General features: G+C 38.0%; 1 protein-coding gene across 6 annotated transcripts in view; it reads left to right on the top strand.

Moving 5' to 3' along the window:
- The window catches only part of LOC130864297 (sodium channel protein type 3 subunit alpha), a 107703-nt gene that overhangs the window by 61276 nt on the left and 27386 nt on the right, over positions 1–19041 (top strand). For all 6 annotated transcript variants that reach the window (XM_057754475.1, XM_057754478.1, XM_057754474.1 and 3 more), the window contains 3 exons: positions 4707–4880; positions 5960–6316; positions 8567–9037. In XM_057754475.1, coding sequence (XP_057610458.1) covers positions 4707–4880; positions 5960–6316; positions 8567–9037 — 1002 coding nt within the window. The remainder of the gene's footprint in view (positions 1–4706; positions 4881–5959; positions 6317–8566; positions 9038–19041) is intronic.

Genomic DNA, 19041 nt, shown 5'->3' on the forward strand with positions numbered 1-19041 from the left:
GGGCTCTCCAGTTGTGACTGTTGAGTGTACTCTATGAATCAATCTTTCTTGCTTTAAGGCAGACAGGGTATTATTCTCATCAGTTTTGCATTAGAATTCCCAAATCCTTAGGGATAGAAAGTCCCTAATAAGTATTACACCTTCAAAATAGGATGATCGAAGCCGGGCGGTGGTGGCGCACGCCTTTAATCCCAGCACTCGGGAGGCAGAGGCAGGTGGATCTCTGTGAGTTCGAGACCAGCCTGGTCTACAAGAGCTAGTTCCAGGACAGGCTCCAAAACCACAGAGAAACCCTGTCTCGAAAAACCAAAAAAAAAAAAAAAAATAGGATGATCGAAGTAGACAAGGTAGCCTACATTGAAAATCCTAGGTCAGCATGGTCGACGTAAGATCCTGGCTCGAAAGAAAAGAGAGAGATGGAGAGAAGGAGAGAGGGAGAGACATGAACGGAGATGTCCCAAGGTTCTTGGTAATTAAGAAGTACTTTAGAAGTGAAGCCTTGAACCACGTCAGTCTCATCAGTGAAAAGGCTAACTTACTGTAAGTGAAATACTTAATCCAGAAAAATGGTATGCTCATTCTCCCTTCCTTCTGGTTCTACATTATGCCCACCCTCTCTTCCCTGGCGTTTCTGTTTGATAGTTGAGTTTCCATAGGTCATTCATCGACACCTTCCTTTTACTGTCTCCAGCATGCTTGGCAATGGGAAGGGAGTTGCTTCATCGAATGGGAAAGGTGAAGGATCAGACCTTGTGTAGGGTGAGGGTGCAGCTAAGGATGAAGGAGCTGGACTTGCAAGTAGGTTCACACACATTCTGCATCGCTCAGTTCTAGAGTAGCTCACAGGTTTAATCAAGAAAAGCATATATTTCATTTTGAGTTCCAGTCCAAAGATTTTGTGTTGGGCATGTTTCTGAAACAGTCACTTCTGATTTAACCAGCCTGGGAAGGAGTAGGTGTGGCCATTTGGGAACATGGCAGTCCTGGGTAGGCATATAGGTGGAGAAATTGATCTCATCACAAAGAAGGAAAAAAATGCTGGGAAGGCAATGGCATAAATATGCCAGTAAGTCACCTCATCCTCTCTGTGCTGTTTGACTCAGGAGAACGTCCACCTTTTCCTTCAGCTTTGACACCTACAGTGCTGTGATGCTGTTTTCTTCCTGACGATTTCCTTGATAATGCCAATCACTCCATCCCCGACACTTTCCGGGACCTCTATTACTGGTTGTTGGACTCCTTATATTATTTATGATTTTTTTCCACTCAATATTTTTACATCCCAGCAACTTTAGGGATGATACATTCTGCAGCATGAGCCTTATTCCATTCTGTGTGCCTAGCTGTCATAGGCCATTGATCGAGAATTGCTGTAAGCACTGTGTGGTCACGGCTGAATGGCCACCTTTCCCACAGTTTATCAGAAGGCTGCCAGCCACACTTCAATTTTGTGATACCTTTAACAGTCCCAGAGACAGAGCCACAGGGACATAACTTTTCTTTTATTTCCCATATCTACTTGATATGAAAATCCATTACTTCTTCTCTCAGGCTATTTATCTTTTACCCTTAAAACCTTTAAAATATTTCTAATACTAATGCCTGTTATTTCCTGTATAGTCATCCTCAGTCCCATCAGAAAAGCCTCAACACAGACCCACACACATGTCACGCAGTGGCTTATCTATTTCAATATTTCTCCGTTCTCTGTTTTCTGCATCCACATCTAGAGGCTTCTCACTTCTCAGTTAATATTCTCCCCAGTTCTCCTGCCTCCTCTCTGTCTTCTAACATGGCATTGAGCCCGCAGTAAGCACTTTCTTATACTCTAAGTTGTGGTTTTACCATCTGTTGTGAGTTTCTCAGTGACAGACCCTGGATCGCATTTTGTTTTGTGTCTCCCACTGCGTCTATATTGGAGTTGCTCAATAAACAAATGGCTGGTTGTTCCTACTCCCAGAGAGGCTGCTTCAGGCGTCAGGCTTTGGTAAGAATCACACACACTTTAGAGTCAACAGACAGCATGACCTGACTATAACTGTCAGTGGGGATGAATGGTACAATCTCTGGAAAAGTACAGAGCTCCGAGCCTTGTTTTTTATTATTGAAATGGGCGTAATGGTACCCATCCGTGAGGTTGCTGTGTAGGTCAAATGAGGTAATGTGGAAGAGTCTAGCATTGTGCCTAGCATCTAGCATGGACTAGCTGAACAGCTTCCTTCCTCCCACATGTATGTCGTTAACCTCTTGAACCTTTCATTGAAGTCATGACGGAAAACATTTCTGTTCCCAGCCCTTACGTTTTCCCCAGGATAGTGGGAAGTAGGGGAAATTGAACAAGTGAGGACCATTTGGGGAACTTTCCAGAATGTAGATGGAAATTGACGTTTTATGGCCTTCCAGTGTTGATGCTGTTGTACATGAAAGCACAGAATGACAGAGTTTGGGAAGCAGGATAATCAAGCAGCAAAGCACACGCTGATGGCTTCAAGTCTGAGTCTCAGCACAAGAGTTCATTTGCTCTAAATTATACATTATAGGTGACAGATGGTTATATTTTGTTGGGAGTTCATTAAAATTCACTCATTTATATGATGATTCCAATATACTATCTATTGTTGCTTAAATAATTATGTAGTGACTTATATATGAAACCATAAAAGTGTAGGACAAATTAAAAACAAAAAAACAGCAAAGGGTTATGGGACCTTCTGTTTTAACTTTGATCAAGGAGTCCACCTTTTTTGCAGTCTGTTTCCAAAGTACATAAACCTTGCATCACTTCCCTGTTGATCGGGTTGATTCAGTTTGAGCATCTGGAGACCTACAAATCGCTGTCAACTCTCTCTGGTACTCCATATTTTCACAGGAGGTGGTTTTCTTTTTTCCCCCAGCAATTTTAAAATTTAAGCTAGTATAGGGATTCTAGAAACCAGAGAGAGAGTCTATGTACACGTTGTATTACGTTAGAGAATCCCTTCCTTGCCAACTTACCTGACTAAAACCACAGGAAAATACAACAGCATTAGCAGTGCTTTGGGGAACCACCACCGGAAAAATTGAAGGGGAGATGCCTGTAATTTTGAAATGAAAATGCACAAATATCCTTAAGGAGAATTTTCATCATGGCATTGCATTTTGGGTGAACATCTGACTTTGGGATATCCATTTGCCAGCTGCAGGAAGCTAGTCATCTCAGCAGACATGAAAGGATTCATTTTGATTTTTTGTAGGAAGAGATATTGAGAACCATTCAGCTAAAGAGTTTTTAGCTTGTTTTAATGCATTTATATCATCAGGGTGCCTATTTTAAATAATATCTGTTTCTGTTTCGGAGGCAGAGGCAGGCAGATCTCTGTGAGTTCGAGACCAGCCTGGTCTACAAGAGCTAGTTCCAGGACAGGCTCCAAAACCACAGAGAAACCCTGTCTCAAAAAACAAACAAAAACCAACAACAACAACAAAAAAAAAAACAAAAAAATCAAATCTGTATAAATTAGAACTGATTTTTAAGTTCACTACGGAGCACTATTTGTGTGTGTGTGTGTGTGTATGTGAGAGAGAGAGAGAGAGAGAGAGAGAGAGAGAGAGAGAGAGGAAAAAAATTCCCATGGTGAACTATTGTGTAAAATGAAAACATTATTTTTAAAAATGTGTTCCACCTTGCTCACAATACATTTTCCTTCTATATGTGTGAACACATGACTAACAGCAGTTAAGCTATTTTTTTTTTTGAAATTGATATTTCCTTTAAAAACATTTGCACAATTTAAATTGAGATATTGGTTGCATTTATGCTTTTAATAGAATGAGTCTGTATTCTTTTTCAAAGGTACGCTCGTTTAAGACACTAAGTGTTTCTCATAAATTTATTTTGACAGAGATTCTTGTAGATAAAGGGAACTTCGACGTTGCCATCATAAAGCAGAGCCTTTACCTATACAGAATTAGGATAACTATTTTAAAAGATTTTGGCGATAATAATTTCATAGCCCTTTATACCCTTATGTTCTTATTGCCTGTGGTTTCAAGTTTGAAATCAGTGCTTAATGTGTTTTGTTTTATTTGTTTCTATTGTCAAGCACACATTTTTTTTTTTTGGAGCTGCTCACCGTATTACTCTTAATTATTCATGTGCAATACTGAGGGTATTCTCCTGCTTGCTTCAATTAAATCTATTAATCCATTAACTTTAATTCTGAGGCAGGGAGCCAGAGACCATTATTACAAAGCGATTGTGGAAGATGCTCTTTAGTCTCAAGAATGTTCATAAAATGCGGAAACAAAATGCTACCCCTTCAAGGAAACTACAAAGTTTAGAAGTAAAATGTGTATGTTTACCAATTTCAAGTAATTTTTAACAACCTCCAACAATTCATTTTGTAGCATTACCGAAAGTCAACGAGCTGCTTTGTGGAAGCTGAATGGGCCCAGTGACAATAATGCCACAACTATTACCCAGTATGAGACTGAAAATGCGCACAGCAAAAGATCTTAAAGTTTGTTTTCCCTAGAAACCCAGCTGACTCGTTAAATATGGCAAATCTATTTAGCACAATGCTGGCTTGTGGGACAAATTCTAAGGCAGTATTGATTTGATTTAAACATCAGACGTTTGTATTTGATCCGACTTAATGCTCTGTGATTCCCGCAGCTCAGCACCCATGATTCACCCATGCTCGGCACTGCTCTCTATCTCCCTCCAGGTCTTCACTGGGATCTTCACAGCTGAAATGGTTCTGAAAATCATTGCCATGGATCCCTATTACTATTTCCAAGAGGGCTGGAATATTTTTGACGGAATTATTGTTAGCCTGAGTCTAATGGAACTTGGCCTGGCAAATGTGGAGGGATTGTCCGTGCTTCGGTCTTTCAGACTGGTACCTCCCTGTTGTTCATGTCCCATCTCTCATTAGCATAGGACTTACTTTTAAGTGTCTGTTTATGTAATGATCATAGTGTTTAGAATAATGTTAATTATATTAAGTCGATATCCTCAGAAAATGTACAAACATGACCTTTGAAGATAAGTATAATTTATTTTCTAAGAATGCTAAAAAAATAATTGAAATAATCGACAATTCAACATGTAGGAGACCCACATGTTACAAACATGTATGTTCTTTCTAAATCGGTTTTATATTCTGAAATTTTTTTCACTTTATATTTGTAATGTAGAGAAAGAAAAAGGGGAAAGAAGACAAATAAAAATGTTAAACCCCAATTAATAATGCCGGGTTTTTAACCATGCCCACTCATATTAGAGGAACGCTCCTCTAAAGCGTGTGGCAAGCCAGGAATATTGGCACCTATCGCTAATCCCAGCACTCAGAAGCTGGAGGCAGACATTCTAGTTCAGAGTTACCCTCAGATATACCATAAGTTTGAGGCCAGCCTGGACTCCATGAGACAGTCTCCAAAATCAAGACAAAACAAAACGAATTCAACACATACAAAAATGTTTGATGTGTTTAGTGTTTTAAACAATGATATCATGAATCATCTTGAATTACGGCAAAAAATATTTACTAAAAGTACATATGTTTTTGTTGGAAATTAAGTATATATATATCCTTAATATATATATATACACACACATATATGTATTTCAAATTGAACAAAGTTTTTAAAAGTCAAATTAGCTTATTTCACACCTATTTTAAGATGAAGAAAATTTAATTCATGCTTTCAGCATTCCTTCTCATTTTCTATAATAAAATCTGAGGTGACAGTTGATGTTTTAACAGTGTCTGTGTAATTAAAGGAATAATGTTTTTCATAGGTATACCTTTCAATAAATATGAAATGAAAATTATATAGAAAATTTCACTTAAATGATATGATTTGATTTGTAATCCTAATATTATTATCACTTTTGGTTTGGATCTACGTTATGTTTGACTCCCAAAATAATAACCTGGCTTCCAAATGTACTCAATTTCATATTATTTCATTACAGCTCCGAGTCTTCAAGTTGGCAAAATCCTGGCCCACACTGAATATGCTCATCAAAATCATTGGCAACTCGGTGGGCGCCCTGGGCAACCTGACCCTGGTGTTGGCCATCATCGTCTTCATCTTCGCCGTGGTCGGCATGCAGCTGTTTGGAAAGAGCTACAAGGAGTGCGTCTGCAAGATCAACGAGGATTGCACACTCCCGCGCTGGCACATGAATGACTTCTTCCACTCCTTCCTGATCGTGTTCCGCGTGCTGTGTGGAGAGTGGATAGAGACCATGTGGGATTGCATGGAGGTTGCGGGGCAGACCATGTGTCTCACTGTCTTCATGATGGTCATGGTGATTGGCAACCTCGTGGTACGTATGGACTGCAGATGTTCATAGACAAGAATTGAGTTTGTGCTGAGGGTAAAACGGTGGCTTAAGCTGTAAACACATGTCTGATTTTAACGCCAGTGGCTGAGAGTCAAAGCCCCCTACAAGCAGCCATTGAAGGACTGCATTATTTAAATTCTCTGGAGTTGGAGCCCCTGTCTGTGACTGTGGAGTAAAGCTGACCTGCTGTGGAGGAAATGAGGGTGGGGGGAGGTGCATTTAATGCCTGCTAAGATCAGTAAATACTGCCTTTACTTTTTTTTCTTCTTGTCAAAAGATGTGTTTTCTTACCAAGACTAACTGTATCCTCAAATGTTTTTTTCAATAAAAAAATAAATAAATGAAAAACAAAAACAAACAAACAAACAAAAAAAGACTAACTGTATCCTGATATTATTTTGATATGATAATCTCTTTGAACCCTACAAATACAATTACTTTAAACTGAAATGACTTTTTTCAGGCTCATAATTCAGATTTCTTTCTTTAAAGGTGGAGGTTAGACCCAAATTCTAAGGCCAAATTTTAATGAAATAAAGAATTATACTTTAGCTGTGGTTTATAATTACTATAGGGTATAAGACGTGTTCTTATATGAATTTGCTTTATGAAAAGAAAATGACTTATTGTAGTTTGAATAATTACACACACACGCATACATAGAGAGACAGAAACAAATACAAACGAATAATAGATGTCAGATAGATGACAGATGATAGAGAGAGATGATAGATAGATAGATAGATAGATAGATGATAGATAGATATATAGATAGATAGATGATAGATAGATAGATAGATAGATAGATAGATAGATAGATAGATAGATAGATAGATGATAGATAGATGATAGATAGATGATAGATAGATGATAGATCGATAGATCGATAGATCGATAGATCGATAGATCGATAGATCGATAGATAGATAGATAGATAGATAGATAGATAGATAGATAGATAGATAGAGATAGACGATACAGAACAAATTTAAAATACTTCCAGCCATTGCTTGGACTCTAGAAGAGCAGGAACAACTGTTTTCAGTTATGTCCCCATTGCTGAGTCCACCTAGCTTTAAATATATTTGCGGTCACATAAATGGCCCCAGTTAACCACAGTAGAGAAAAGGAATGGACTTGATTGCAAGAGAGAGATTTGCGCAGAGAAGGGCAGTGGATAGTGTAGTTGGAGGGTGGCAGCTGGGAGTGATCAGTGTGTGTTGTGCACATGCATGAAACTGCCCAAGAACAAAATACTTAAATTCCTGAATCGTATAAAAATATTGAGATTGTCTAAAAAGTCACACTAGGTCTTCCCTTTGAAGGGTACATTTCAAAAGAATGATCGGGAGATACTTGTACTTTTTCTTAAAATAGCCCTAGATTCTGAACAAAATATGATGTATAGCTAGAAAACTGGGAAACCTGCTTTACTTTTGCCTCCTGCTGTGTGAAGGAACTCAGTAATTACACTTTAAGCCAAAAATAGCCCTGTAAATAAATCTCCTTTTGTGTCAGACATCCTGAGCTATCTCTGTATCGTCTCCAGACCCCCAGGTATTCTCTGCTGTGAGCCACGGCAAAACTCGACAAAACCGAAGAGAGAAGGGATTTACATTATATGAGTCTCGCTAACCCCTAGAACATTTTAGAATTTTCTCCACCTTCTATGCTATTTGGACACATAAAATTTTAAAGCGTATTTGAGGGGAAGTAAGTTAGCCCTTATTCAAATTGCTTTATCTGCTATTACAGTCTATAGTCACCGAGCCAAAAAAAAAAAAATCTGTTTCTGCTCTATGTTGTTGTTGTTTTTACAAACCAGCAGATTATTAAATTTGCTACACGGACACATGAAACTAGACATTCTGTAGACAAACTGGTAAGAGGAAGTTACATAATGAGAAATGAAAAATATTTTTTTCTCATGACAAGAGCCACTGTAAGTGCGATTCTGTCTTTTCACTGGTGAGTCTGGGTAGATGTGATTTAATTCTGTTTTTTTCCCCTGCTATTCTCGGTGGAGAAGGGTGCCCAAGTTACCATTATCCTGTTAGTTACCACAGGTAGGAGTTATCATGCTCCTCAAATGGTGTTTGATTTTAATGTGGAGCCTGCATTCAAAAGGATTTGTGAAACCCGCTGAAGCAAAGACCTGGGCTTCCTGTCCATTTAATTATTTCTAGACATGTTTCAGTATTAACGTGGAACTTCTACTGTTTCTCCGTTCAGGTTCTGAACCTCTTTCTGGCCTTACTGTTGAGCTCCTTTAGCTCAGACAATCTCGCTGCTACTGATGATGATAACGAGATGAACAACCTCCAGATCGCAGTGGGAAGGATGCAGAAGGGAATTGATTATGTGAACAATAAGATACGGGAGTGCTTCCGCAAAGCCTTCTTCAGGAAGCCCAAAGTTATAGAAATCCACGAAGGCAACAAAATAGACAGCTGCATGTCCAATAACACCGGCATCGAGATAAGCAAGGAGCTTAATTACCTCAAGGATGGTAACGGAACCACCAGTGGAGTAGGTACCGGAAGCAGCGTTGAAAAATATGTAATTGACGAAAATGACTACATGTCATTCATAAACAACCCAAGTCTCACCGTGACTGTGCCCATTGCTGTGGGAGAGTCTGACTTTGAAAATTTAAATACGGAAGAGTTCAGCAGCGAGTCGGAACTAGAAGAAAGCAAGGAGGTAAGAGTACTTCTCAGTCCAGGTTGCACTGCTGGCAGAACCCGTGCAGTATGGCTTCTCTGAAGTGTTTTTAGGTGCTTTATTAAGAGGTGTTAATGAGCTGGGTGTGTCGCTCAAGGGTAGAATGCTTAACATGCAGGAGGTCTTCTAGTACCCAGAACCACATGCAAAACAGCTGAACGTTGTCTTGGTAATGTTGGAACATCATGAGAAATTGGTAAATTCATTTAATTATAGCTTTTCACGGGAAATCACCATTTGAGCAATTAAAATGTTTGCTTTTCTTGATGGCTTGAAAGCCAAATTTAAAATGTAACCCTGAAAAAAAAGAGATACTACTTAACACTATTGTCCTTTTAGGAAGATCAAAGAACTCTATTTTAATGGTGGTCGTGCTATCACATAGTCTTTACTCTCCTTTGAGTATTTCATTTACCATAATAGAGTACATTATCTAGGAAAGTATTTTGTTTACTAAGAAGGTACAAGCAGCACTGATTTTTTTTCCCTCTTAAAGATGAGCAAACCTATAACATTTTTGATATTAACTTGAAACTACTGAGGATTATAGAGAAACTACAGATGGAAAATTTATTCTCAGGTTCATAGCTGTTAGAATGAAAAAAAGAAAAATTTCGTATGTTCTACAATTTGAACTCTCCTGACAGTAGTGACATTGGTTCAATTAAATTTTTTTTATTATTTATTTATGGCCTTTGGACTTAACAGCTGGAAGTTAATCTAGCACAGATGGAGTTATAAGAGATATGCTTTAGCTTGAGGCTGTAGCATCCTCACCATAGGAATCAAACGAGTGATGTTTGATTTTCTGAATTCTTTTGGAACTTTTGAAAACCAAGATAATTGCTCTAAAATCCTTATAGGACGTTTATAGCATTACAACATAGTGTCCCTATTTATTTCATATTTTAAATATTTCTGGAAAACTAAGAAAGGTAACAAACTAAGCGAAGTAGCAACATTCATTTTCAGAGTTACACTCAAGAGTATGTGTAGCACATTTAATTCACATTGCTCATCCTAGTAAACTAAGACTCAGTTCCAGCTTCCTTTCCCATCACCTGGCATAGACTGATTTAAGAAAAAACACCAAATATCTAGCAATCATTCACTGACCACTTTATCCAGTTTTGTCAAAGACAGATTCTATCACACACTCCCCAACAAACTCACAAAGTCATTAAAACTCTATTTTGAAATTTGACCTTAGAGGACTGTGATAAATTCTTAGGTGTTTAAGAATGGAAAAGGCTGCTAAATGAGAGAAGATTGAAATAGGTTTTCTATTTGGGTCACATCACGAAAAGGAAAAAGATATTATTCTGCAAAGGGAGAGCAAGGACCGAGAACGAGCTCCTACCCACTACCAAGGTGGATAGTGAGCGAGAGACAACAGGAGGGGTCTCTTGGTGTGTCTGGAAGCTTCTGATTGCAGCATTTCAAAGTAAGTCAGAGCTTGGAATTGGCTACCTAGTCAGGAAGGAATATTCTGAAACACAGAAGCAATTAGGAATTGGCACCTTAGGAAAGTTTGATATTAAAGTGCAAAGCAGGCTAGACTGAGAGATAATGGAGATTATCTTACACATTGTTATAGCACCAAGGAGATGAGGTAATTCTGGCCTAAAGTAATAGGGAACCGAGAGTAACTGGCAATTCAACAGACCAAAAGAATCTGAGGCATCCAAAAAGTGGTGATTCTGCTGTCTGAAATGGTCTTTTGAGAAAGGTTACTAGGTTTGTGTGGAAAGAGTTTAATTAGGGACTTAGGCTTTGCACTTCACACTCATGGATTCTGCGTACTGGGGTTCAGTCAACCTCTGATCAAAAACATCACAGAAAAATATATTTACTGAATAGAATCATATTATATTTCCATTGTTCCCTGAAAGAGTACAGTGCAATGATTATTTATATTTCATTTTGTACTACAGATAATCTAGATATGAGAGTAGAGTGTAGGTGACATGTGTGTTCTTCAGATGCCAGGTCAGTTTATATACAGGATGTGTACATCCCATTAGTTGGGATTTTTGTAGAGTCTTGGAACCAATCCTCTGTGGACAGCTTGGGCTGAAGGTTGACAGCACTGGGCAGGGTGAGAGGTCGGAGCTAAAAGTAGACCAGATAATGTAAGACTTTAAATTATTTGGTTCCCTGAAAATAAGAGAGGCCAGAGAAATAATTATAAGCCCAAAATAGAATACAGCTAAGGACACAATTGCCTGACCAGCCTAAGGTCAAGAAAAGACAGCAAAGCTAAAGAAAGAAATTTCCTTTGCATTAATAGCAGAGAGCAATGACAGTGGCGTCATGAAGAATAAATATCTCCATTTTCTTCTGCTGAAAAGCTGGTTTCAAGACATTTCAAATCCTCCATAAGATCCACGGATATTTCTTTTTTGAAAAGCTTAAACATCATAAACTTGGAATATTAAGATGTAATTCCTCATCATCAATTCTCAGAAATAATTTGCTGCCTAAAATTTATTATTGGATAACTTTTATAATTCTATCCTCTTTCAACCAAGTTTTGAATTCATGAAATCTAATTGCAGAAGTTAATGAAATTGTTTTAAATCTATAGATGTTAGTGGGAAATAATCCATGTAAACATGAACTTATGCATGTATTTTTATGCTTGGTTAAATTTGAAATGACTCTACAAAGTAATATTAAATATTGCTTGCACCGTGGGGCTGTTGAGGTGGCTTAAAGATTAAGAGCACTTGCTGCTCTTGCAGAGGACCTAATTTTGTTTCTCAGCACCCAGGTAATTCCTGTGTCTTACTCCAGTTCCAGGGGATGTGACAATCTTCAGGACTCCAAAGGCACTGCATATACATGGTACACATCCATAAATGCAGGGGAGACACTCACACACAGAATATAAAGAAAATAGACGGCTGTGGAGATGGGTGGGCAGGAAGGTGATGGAGAATCTGGGAGAAGTTGGGGGAGGAAAAGGACTAGGCTCAAAATTCCTTGTTTTACTTTCTGAAAAAATCAAGTACAAAACGTTATTACATGTGTTGCTTGAACTCAAGTTCTGTTTAACAATCAATAAATTCTACATTTATCCAACAATAAATTTTATGTGGATGAAACATTTTAATTAGTACCCCAAAAACTTACCCAAGAGCAAAAGGAAAATTCTCATATATGCTAACACACAACACATAAGATGGAACTTAAAAAAAATAACAAAAATTGGTATACTCTAACATTGCAGGACAGATTTAGATGAATTCCACCTAGATATAACTCTGATCTACCTCACACATGCACACACCTTGAACACACCCTGAACACACACACACACACACACACACACACACACGACACATACACACACACAATGTTTTGATTTGTTTTTGCTAGTATCTTGACCACACTATGAGGAAAACCTTGAATTTCTCTTTGGAGAGTGTGTAGCATCATTTGGCTTCACTCACAGGCTTAGCAATCATTAGGCTGAACACAGCAGAGTTTTATTACATTTATCCTTAAACAATAAAATTATTTCACAGTTGCATGCATGTAAACCAGTCAGCTTAGAGGGTTTAAAAACCCTCGCTACTCAGGTATTTCCACTCATCTGTAATAAAATATGACTGGTAACTGCAGCCAGAGATAAATAATACCTGAAAGTGTTCAAAGTCATAGGTGTAAACTCTAGTATTTTATATATTACCAAATGTGTACTCCGTAAATGTGTTCATTATGTGTGTATGTATGTACCACTTAGGCTGGTATAGAAACAAACCCAAAACTTCGTATGAAAAAAAAAATGAAGGCTCGCATTTCAGAATACTTATATTTTTTATCTAAAGTAAACGCCTAATTCTTCAAATAATATGGCAATCTCTAATGTACAGTCTTGGGTTTTTTTTTATCATGGTTTTAATGTTCTCGTAATCATGATCTAATTTAGTGCTTAAAAGATTACTGACTTATCTTCCCTAAGGAAAGATTTAGAATAAATGCTCTTAATGATCATATTCTTAGCTGAATTCCCAATTCAGTCTAGCAATATCCTATTGTGACCTTCACTTCTGACCATTCTTACTTCTCCCAGGCGTGAGACCAAGCTGGAGCCGTCAAGAATGCCGCTCTGGTGTTTTTTAAGCCGCCAGAGGCTCGAGCCATCACTTTTACCCAGGTTACCAAAGCAAGTTGTTCTTACAGTCACTACGTAAACGAATTTTGACTGGCCTGCATGCTCCGCAGCTATAATCCTTCCCCTGCCGTGGCAAGGAAGTGCGAGGCTGGCCCAGCTGCTCTCTGCTGAAGCGTGTGGCACATCACAGCATGGCCAGGCGATACGGGCAGTCCTGACATCATACTTAATTCTGCCGATGGGCTTTCCACTTTAGTCTTTTAGATTTTAAAAAGCAATAATTGCATGCCCGATAATTTCTTATAATATCGATTTTAAACATTTTAGAAGTGCTTACAGTTCTATAATGAAGGACTTAAGAGAGCATGCATATTTTTATTTCTGTTTTTTTTTTTAATTTCATTAAAATAAGACCACAACTTTCTTTTTTGTTATTGATGATTCAGCCCTTATATGCAAACTGTGCCACCAAAATACGCTCCAGGGCCTTTTTTGGTGTGTGTGATAATACTGCCATTTTCAAGTCATTATATTCAGATCAGTGGTTAGCACTTTCAGCTGAACCAATTCCTGTGCTCCAGGGGGAAGTTTGCATTCATGCTTTCAGAAAGGCTCTGAGAAACGCAAAGGACAGTGGTGAGATCTTGGTATAGACAGATATTAGTCTGAACATGCATTTAGGTACCATACAGTTTGGACTTAGAGTAATTTTTTTTTCAGTCCATCATCTGAAAACACACAGTGGTCATCATAAAGGAATCCAAAAGAAAAGTCTGTGCCGTCAGCAGGAAACACGTGTGGCAACTGAATCACTAAGTCATTGCTCTAATGTACTTGTTCTCTTTGACTTGGTATCTCCCTGCCTATATTAATGTCTTCCTAAATGTTCTATTCTAGACCGAGTGTGCAAAAAAAAAAAGAAAAAAAATGGTACTTGGATCATGTATTGTTTCTGATGGTTGGTTGTAGTTTTCTGAGAAGCAGGGTCATCTGCGATGGCTGTGGCTCTCTGGTTTAGCTAAGGTTTTACTCTTTTGACTCAACTTTCTTCTGTTGGTACCTTTGCTGATCTCAGCCAAAAGGAGGCTCTGGGAGGAAAACTGCCCAGAAGCCAAACATTACTAGATATTGGCGTTTTGCAAGACCAGCATCTACTTCTAATTTAGAGTTGTCTGCAAGTTTAATTTATATGTGCATTCTTTTGTAGGGTCACTAATACTTAGTTGGTTAGTACAACCTATTCAGAAATATTTTTTTCATGAAAAGTAGAAAAATATAGTGCTAGTGATTTTGCAGAATAGAATGAAATAGTATTGGGAAGTTGTGTGTTTCGTGTTCATTTCAGGAACACTTGTTTCTGAAGCTTTTGTGCAGATTTTAAAGACTAGGTGTTTGACTGAGCTCCTGAGCATTGGACTTACAGGGAAAAGCACTGTGTTGTTTTCAGGCATTGATTGATGGGAAAATGGCTCTGGCTTTCGATATCTTGCCTGTGTCCTTCAAACAACCTCTCAAGAGGCAAAGATGAGTGTGTGAATAGCGATTTTATTCCATCTTGACCTTTAGGAAACCGGCTTGGTGCTTCTACAGAGGAAACCCCAATTAAGTCTGGTTCTGATGGAAATGTTTGTCTCCCTTCTTGATATAAGTGGCCTTTATCTCCTCCTTTCTCAACGCCCTTTGACTTCCTCTTCAACCACCACATAATTACTTTCCATTTTCCATACCATGCTTTTATGATGGCTATTTTTACATTAAAGGAGCACTTCAGGGTATTGTTCATTTAACATATGTCAAGGAGAAACCAGATGGTGGCAGTTTATATTTTTTAACCACTCAGTACGTGGTTCAAGAGAGTTATTGGTTTTAGTCACTTCTTGCCTTGGACGAGCAACAAATGGCCCCAGTCTATGGCTGCTTGTTGTTCATGTAATACATTTTAAATCAGGATATGGATTTTCATATTCAAATTATCAGACCAAGGCTCTCAAAAGACTCTCTTTAGCTACCTGTATGCTAAAATCAAGATTCTTGAGAGTAATAATGGCTCAATTTTTTGAGGCAATCTGTAATGGCTGAATCTATTATTTTGTCTCTTGAACCATACAGCAGTTTGTAAGAGTAAAAAATCTGAGCACTGATTGAAAACTTCAAGAAATGTGAGCGCATTTCAGTGGAAGTGGGCCAGTTGCTAACATTCTCTTCTGTCTCGGAAAGCTCAATTCTATTATTGAATTGGACAAAACCTCAAGAGCACTAATCTTCACAAGGAGGAAGTGCTCTATAACATCACGTGATCTGCGGGCATGTTCTCATGGCCTGTTTGGTTGCTAATTCTGTGATTCTTCTGTTGAGATCACCCATTCCTCTCGGTGTGTGGTAGCTGTAGTTAACCTTGAAAGCGTCACAATCAGGTACCATGTTGTTTAAGGGCATGGTTCTTGGATCAGCGAGCAGCTTCCACAGCATTGCGCCAGGCTTCTGCTACAGCCGGGCATGTTTTCTGCGGCTGAGTTCAGCCTGGAGAATGTTGCACCTTAAAACCTGCTTCCCGGTGTGCATTCATAGAGCATCATCCCTCTGTAGACTCAGCCGCCTCTGCAAGGGATGGAAGACTCTAACGTTTAAGAGCCTTGTAACATTGGATGGGTTAAGGAGAAAATAGTACAAGAGAACAAGATTGAGCTTGTACTATGTGGTTTGATATAGAAGCTTTCTGTTGTTATGCCTATATTCCCACTACGTGCTTATTTGTATTAACTACCTCAGAATAAGTATTAACTTTGGCTATTTAGAGTATTTATGTCATTTTTAATATGGTAAATTTCATTTCTGGTTTCTTTGCTTTTTTAATATCATTGTAGTATCACAACTCTGGCAATATAAATGAAAGTAAGTTTTTCTTTGTATTTCTTATTAGTCACTGCTTTTAAATGAATCATTTACTTCCAGTTAATATGGTAATCATTTTGGCATAGCGATAAGAATTATGTCCTCTACTACTGTATGAATTCCATAGTGTTTGGTATATAGATTATTTGTACTTTAATGGTGTGTAGAATTAGTATAGATTGCTCTTATACCAATGTATAGAATATAAAGAACTTAATTTTTTAGAATGTAAATCAGTGATTTTTAGTGCAGATGTGAATTTCTTCATATATTCAGTGACTCAAGAGTCCCAGGTAGTATATTGGACAGTTGAAGCTGTTTAATCTGAACTCAGTTTATGGTTTCATTTTCTAATGTAAGTAAAATCGCTACTTTTGAAGTTTTCACATAGTTTATATAAGATTTTCATAACTTCATGGAGTAAAGCATTCACATTTTCCTATAACCAAAATCTGGCCTATGGGGTTCAAATGGTGTTATGGCCTTGCTCCCCAATGAGCCCTCAGCTGAATGAGTGCTCTGACTCGTGACAGCCAACCCTGTGCTAACCCTTACAGAGGCAAAGCCTCCTGTAAAAACACACTGAGGAGACAGACACTATCATACCATCTTTCTACCTTCGGTTCCTGGAGTCCTAAGGACTTGTGGGAATTCCTCTGAATATTCACTGGGAAGCTTCCCGGGCCAAAGCTTAAGAAACTTAGCAACCAGAAAGCATCATGGATGGCCACAAAAGCAGTTTTCCATGAACTTAGTTTCTGCTCCTTAGACAAGAATGGAAAGAGGGCCAGGGCTTTTCCTCACCACTCTGAAGACATGCTGAACCTCAGAGCCCTTGGAGATGTTGGGGTGGGGGGGCATAATAGAATACTTTTCTCCCTACTTTAAGATTCAAGTGTGTTATCTCCAGAGCCAATTGGATTTAGATATTATGATATCCAAGCTTGTTGGGTACAGCCATTCATTTATCGTCTTAAGGGAAGACAATGGTAAAATTGCATCCAGAGATTCACACTGGGCAAGGTTAGTAGCTATTATCATTTGTGCTATGAAGCATTATTTTAAATATTTGTATTTGAATATAAGATGCCAGTATAGCATAGATGAGATAATTTCATTGAAGATTAAACATATTGCCATTGGCAAAATAAAAAGTGAAGGATAAGTATATTTTCTTAAATTTTTACATGATAAAGCATATATGCATGTATTTTATATATAATGTTTATAATATTCTCCCCACAAACTTTTTTATTGAAAGTCTGTTGATAAACATTTTGGAAATGTTTCTAAATTAAAGCATTTATATTCATAAAAAGCATTTTCTAATATAGTTAGACTTCATTCAAATCAATTTATTCAAATAATTTATCATAAACACATATGAATTTATCTAAACATCATAACTCTCTCTAGAAGAGAAACAAAATGCATTCATTTACTCACTCTTCATGAAAGCAACATAAAGATATATTCCATATTTGGTTTTTTATTTGATCTTTTAATAGATAATATGTATGTCTACTTGGTATACGCGTGTAAGTATATGTTTGTGTACATATTTATGTATGTGGGTGTTTGATCTCTCTGTATATAAACACACATGCACATATCTAAATGGGCATATTTGGCCAAAGGCAATAAGTGTAATGGGCTAAGTGGATGTTGAAATGTGACCGAAGCAATCATGTAAGAGTTCATGAAGGAGGTGGACCGTAATCATGCATGGAGGAAATGATTGTGCCTGCTTGGCCAAGAGGAAGAAGATAAAAATGGACCTTTTGGTGACCAATCTCTGAAACCAAGACTACTCTAGTTTCTTATCCGTGCTGTTGACGCAGTGGTATAATTGCAGTCACTTATCAAAAGCCCTAGCGTTCACTATAGCAGTCGCTGGGGCAGCTGAGTTGCTGATATCAGTTTTCCAGTGTGGCCTTAGTTACAAGAGAAGCTGCCACAACTATCCCAGTGGCAGCTTTCCTAGGCTTTCCTTTTCTTTTTTTTTTTTCTTCCAAGAATGAAAAAAAGCCTGGGTGAAAGAAACAGAAACGGTCAGGAGGAGGTCTGTCTCGGCTTTCCCATATTTCCAAAAGTCAAGGAATTTGATGGTAAAAATTCTCATTCTATAACAGTCCTAAGAGCCATCAGCCCAAAATGATGAGACAGTTTACCTCCTTAGCATGCAACTCACCTGGAGGGACCATATATTAAATTATATTTTGACTTAAAGCCATTTTCTTTATATACTTAGTTGGGCATGGTTAACATTGCCTTCACAATCACAACACAAAAAACACTATGCTAATGTTACTCTTCAACTTTTTATAGTTCACATCCAACAATATTAAAGTCATAATTAGCAATGGGATTTAAGGGAAGCCAGAAATTATAAGCCAAACTTCTCCCAATAGAACCTGTGTTTGGGGAGTCATTTGGGCCTTTTTAGGATATCACATTAACTGTTCCAAAGGCTAGAGCCGTGTGACCCAAACACTTAGCTGCTGAAAATTAATGGGGCTTTGAAACCATTAGCAAGTCTGTGAACTTCTCTTCCACCCTGAAAGTTTTACGTCCCCTAAAAGCTTTGCTGTATGTCATGTCTTTGCTTCAGTTTTCATGAAACATCGCACATCCGTGATGTCTTCCCACATGATCTCAGAAAATGTATTGGATATTTATTCCAGCAACATTAAGGTGGCTATTCTTGCTGTGTGCCGTGTAACAGTGATTTATTTAGAGGAAAAATTTGCAGCCTGATCATACCTTGCACTCAGAATGAGCTTCCAATAAAGATTCCAGACAATGTCATTTATGGAGAAATTTCCATTTCATTTAGAATTCTTTGGCGAGTGTTGCATTCATTTATGCAGTTCAAAAAAGACTGAGGGGGGAGATCCATCATTTTCTGCTAGTAAAGTGAGGAGAAAATTATGTAAGCTAGGGAGAATATAGCTCAAAGCCGAGCCATAAT

The sequence above is a fragment of the Chionomys nivalis genome, chromosome 22, assembly GCF_950005125.1.
Source record: "Chionomys nivalis chromosome 22, mChiNiv1.1, whole genome shotgun sequence".
NCBI lineage: Eukaryota > Metazoa > Chordata > Mammalia > Rodentia > Cricetidae > Chionomys > Chionomys nivalis.